This window comes from Psammomys obesus, unplaced genomic scaffold, assembly GCF_907164565.1.
Source record: "Psammomys obesus unplaced genomic scaffold, mPsaObe1.curated_primary_1811, whole genome shotgun sequence".
NCBI classification, from domain to species: Eukaryota; Metazoa; Chordata; class Mammalia; order Rodentia; family Muridae; genus Psammomys; species Psammomys obesus.
The window spans coordinates 5,441,554-5,446,368 of record NW_026592510.1 but is presented as its reverse complement, the minus strand read 5'-3'; the positions used below and the strand labels follow the sequence as shown (position 1 = coordinate 5,446,368).

At 44.5% G+C, this 4,815-nt stretch overlaps 1 protein-coding gene across 1 annotated transcript in view; it reads left to right on the top strand.

Annotated features, from left to right (window-relative positions):
* Positions 1-4,815, top strand: part of Papss2 (3'-phosphoadenosine 5'-phosphosulfate synthase 2) — a 119,231-nt gene that overhangs the window by 49,204 nt on the left and 65,212 nt on the right. The window contains exon 9 of the mRNA XM_055614168.1: positions 2,076-2,281. Coding sequence (XP_055470143.1) covers positions 2,076-2,281 — 206 coding nt within the window. The remainder of the gene's footprint in view (positions 1-2,075; positions 2,282-4,815) is intronic.

Sequence of the window (4,815 nt, the reverse complement as noted above, 5' to 3'; positions counted from 1 at the left end):
CATATACACATATATACATACACACATACACAACACATACATACATAAACACACACACAACCCTCATAAGACAACTTGTAGGATTTTTTTTTTTTATCTCCATAGTGAGAAGCTTCTATGAATTTGTATTTTAAAAGCTTATTTAGATTACTTGTCTCTGTGTGAAAATATGCACATGAGTGCCGGCACCACAGAGGCCAGAGGCATCTGATCACCCTGGAGCTAGAGTTATAAGCAGTTGTGAGCTGCCTGACATGTGTCCTCTGCAAGAGCTGTTTCTACAGCACCCTACATTTTTTTTTGAGACAGGATAACATTAAAAAATAATATACAGATGCATATATGTGTGTGTACTTACCAGTGTTTTCCAGAGAAATACAACTGAGATAGATAGATAGATAGAGAACTGTTTTTGTTTTTAATTGGCTCGTGTGACTATGGAGTCTAGAAATGTTCAGAACCTGAAAGGTTACCTGCAGGCTGAAAACCCAGGTGGAGAAATGCAGTTTCAGCTCAAAGTCCTTCTGCTACCTGAATTGCCTCTCCTGGGGAAATGGGTCTTCTTTTCACAGGCCTGTCACTGGTTGGATGAGACCCACTCACCTTACAGAGGTTGATTTTCTTTACCCAGGACCCACTGATTTAAATGTCAGTGTCATCTAGAGGTAAAATCCACAGACACCTGAGAGTGTTAGCTCAAATGTCTGTGCACCACAGCCTCGTCACCTCAAGACATAAAGTTAACTAGCAGTTCCTATGTCTGTTTTCAAGTTTTCCTCTCCCTTCTTTTGGCCAGGCTGCTGCCATGTTACGAAGATGTGCATACATGTTATGAAGACGTTACATACAGAGGGATTAGAGAAGCTAGCTTCCTCTAAATGTCTTTCAACGTGAGAAACTCAGCAGAGGGGAGATGCTCTCACTCTCTAGAGAAAGTGCACATTTAGCCAAGTTTACTAAACGGCTTTGTAACATTCCATGTCCTTTTTAAAGATGTGTTCGTTTTTATTGTACACGTATGGGTGTTTTGCTTGCGTGTATGGCTGTGCACCACATGACAGCAATGCCTGCGGATGCCAGAAGAGAGCATTTGATCCTCTGGAGAAGGAGTTACCGCTGTTGTGTGGGCGCTGGGAACCAAATCTCTTTCCTCTGCAAGAGCAGCAAGAGCTCTTAAGCAGGGAGCGTCTCTCCAGGCCCTACGCCCATGTTTTTTAAGTGACGGCTTTAATTGTATCTGAGCTAGCAAGGCTGTTTATCCCCAGACAGGAGAGATTAACAGTCAGTCTCTCAACGTTTGAAGATAGAGCTGCATCTAGCCCGAAGCAACCATCAAGGGGTTGCTTGTCTGGGGTGTAAACTCTGTAATTTTCCTCCTTTCTTTTTAATTCATTTATGTTGGTAATGCCCAACAGGGACACAAGTTCATTTTCAAGAACAAGTAGAGCTTTCAGTTTGACCAATCTTTATTTTGTTTCATTGTTTTTTTGTTTTCAAAGACTAAGCTTTGGGCTGGAGAGATGGATCAGTGGTATAAGAGTATTTGCTGCTCTTCCGGATGATCCAACTTCAGCTCCAAGTATCTGTGTTAGTGGGCTCACAGCTGTCTAAAACTCTAGCTCCAGAAAAATCTGAAGTCCTCTTCTGACCTCTGGGTGCACTCAGACGCATACACGCGTGCGCACACACACACACACACACACACACACACACACACACACTCCTCTCTCTAAATAAATAAGTAAATTGATTAATAGATAGTCTTAAAAACAACAGCAACAATAACAACAAAGGACTGTATTCTTCATAGCGCACTAGGGTCAGGACCAAGGTTTTTAAAAGGCAATCCAGAAGAGATATCTCCATCCTGCCCCCAAAGATTACTTACTGAGGCAACCAACCTCAAGAATCGGTCAAGAAGTTCCCATGACAGCATTAGAGAAAGCAGAACAGTCGCATGTCTAATGTTGGACGTGGGTCTTGAGGCCCCAGAAGAGGTTTTGCACCTATTAGCCGTCCTGAGGGACGCCTCGCCTGGGATACGGTACTCACACATCGTGTGTGTCTTTCCGTAGATGGCGTCATCAACATGAGCATTCCCATCGTACTGCCTGTTTCTGCGGATGACAAAGCTCGGCTCGAAGGCTGCATCAAGTTTGCCTTGATGTATGAAGGCCGGAGGGTGGCTGTACTACAAGACCCTGAGTTCTACGAGCACAGGAAAGAAGAGCGTTGCTCTCGCGTGTGGGGGACAGCCACTGCAAAGCACCCCCACATCAAAGTAAGTAGGAAACCTTTGGAAGGGCGTTTCTTCAAAGGCGTGTGTGTGTGTGTGTGTGTGTGTGTGTGTGTGTGTGTGTGTGGCCAAGTCCCAAGCCGGTAGAAGACCCTGTCTCAAACACCTCTCTGCCACAGAGCTTTCCATTATCTTCCCATCACCACCTCTCATCTCGCTATCACTGAGACCCCAGGCACACGCCTGCTGCGCTTGGCCGTTCATGTGAGATCTAGGGGTCAGAATTCAGGCCCCCCTACTTTCGAGGTAAGCATTATATTAACTGACCCATCTGGAAATCCTTTTTGATTTTTTTGTATGCATGCATACGTGGTATGTGCTCACGTGTATGTACACGAGCATGCAAGAGTATACGCGCGTCCTCACATGTGTGAGGACGCCAGAGGTTGACTGACATACGGCATTTTCCTCATTGCCCTCACCTGATTTTTTTTTTGAGACAGTGTCTCTCTCACTGAACCTGGAGTTGTAGCCAGCAAACTCCAGGACCTGCCAGTCCCTGCCTCTCCTGGTTAACATGACAAGGATGTGCCTACACACCCAGCTTTCTACATGCTGGGTCCGAACTCAGGTCTTTCTTCATATTTATGCAATGAGACCTTATTTGCCTGAGCCATCTCCCCAAATTCATGGCTGAGTATAGAAATGTTTTTTTTTGAAGCCGGGTATGACGGTAAAGCTTAGAAATCCCAATGCTAGGGAGAAAGAGGCCCAGTCAGAGGTCAACTTCCAATAAATAGCCAGTTTGCTAGTCTGAGGCTAGGTTTGGTTACAGAAGCCTCTGTCCAAAACCAACAGCAACCAAAAACAAAAGTGCACAACGAACCCATGGACTGGACCCAACCAACCCCTGAAAACAACTCAGAGTTCATGTTCTGTGGCCAGTGTGTGTGTGTGTGTGTGTGTGTCTGTGTGAGGGGAGGTGTCAATGACGTCGTTCCATAAACAAAGATCAGGACACATAGTGGCTAAGTTCTGAGAAGAAAGATAACTACAGTTTCGTCAGTGCCTGTTCATCGGACTAGGGTGAACTCTCCTCCCTAAGGGCAAATCAGATTCCTCAGCAACTTCTAACAGCAGCTGGTAACGAAGTGGGGGTGAGGAGGTATTAAGAAGTCACTGGATATAGCCCATTTCCCAAAAAACTCTGTGGAAATGAATGCAAATCTATTCTTCAGCCAAGACACAGGTGTCTGGGTGGAAGCGAAGGGAAACAGCCCTCATCTCATTTGACTTCTTCAGCTTCCCAGCCTGGTTCGCTTTCAAGCTCATGTGTAACAACGTGAGCAGCCAAGCCCCGTGGCACTCCCAAGGACTTTGTGCCAGGCAAACTACACTGTCCTCCATTTCTCTTCTGACAGAAAGATGAGGCCAAGATGTACTGAACATCTTTTCCACCCCTATGACCTTGAAGAAAATTAAATTTTTCTTCAGTTGTGAAATGTTACAAGACAGGAAAGACTGTCTCAAGGTTCAGTTAGTGGCCCTCAGAGCCATCCTAATCTGAACAGAAGAGCTCAGGGAGCAGGGGAAGCAGCTTTTCCATTTCTTGCACACAACCATAAGCCTTCGAGATAAGCATCTCTTGTCTTCATGCCCGAGCAGGTCAAAGTCATCTGGGACGTTTTCATCCTGAGTCTGGCAGAAGGTCTTTGAGATAGCTGCTCTGGGAATATTACATTCTAGCCTCAATTACATTTCTGACCATTTCTTTATGATTGTAATCACACAGGTTTGAGACCTTATCTTTCTTCAGTGGCCCAAAGAATAACGGCCTACCATTATCTCTGCTCAAAGATGTCCCCTCTTTGGGTCTAACATCTTAATACCCATGTGACTTGCACTAAAGACATAAAACTAACCTCAGATAATGATTAGGGGAACTTGAATGGCTATTTATTTTCATCTTGTCTTGTGATGTATGTCAGCAGCTGTAGTTAGAGCTTCTGAGAAGCCAGGATGACTGCTAGTGGAACCTGTGGCTCTGGCAGTGTGGTCAGTGACTCTAAACTATTGGCCGTTAGAGAAACTAATGGTAAGAAATGGGTCATAAATAACCAGAAAGCATCCACTCCATATATATTACACTTGGGTTTCCTAAAGGCATAATTCACAAGAACAAAATGAATGAGTTTTATTGGGTAAAAGAACTCTTATTTTTAATACCTTGAAACTTATACTAATACTTTCACACCTTTTTGTTTGTTTGTTTTGTTTTTTTAGAACACAAAGGCCCTTTACAGTTTTGTTCACAATAGAAACTGTGGCTGTTGTGCTTTCAAATGGCACTGGGAATGTTCACAGAAAATTGTTAGTTAGCAAGGAAATGGCCTGTCTCTGTTCCACAACTCCTTACCTATGGGTACTCCTGATCTGTCTCAATGTTCTAGTGCTGTGAAGAGACACCATGACCATGGCAAGCCTGATAAGAGAAAGCATTCCAATGGGGCTGGTTTACTGCTTCAGTCCATAGTCCATTGTCGGCATGGTGGGGAGAATAGCAGCATGCAGGCAGACAC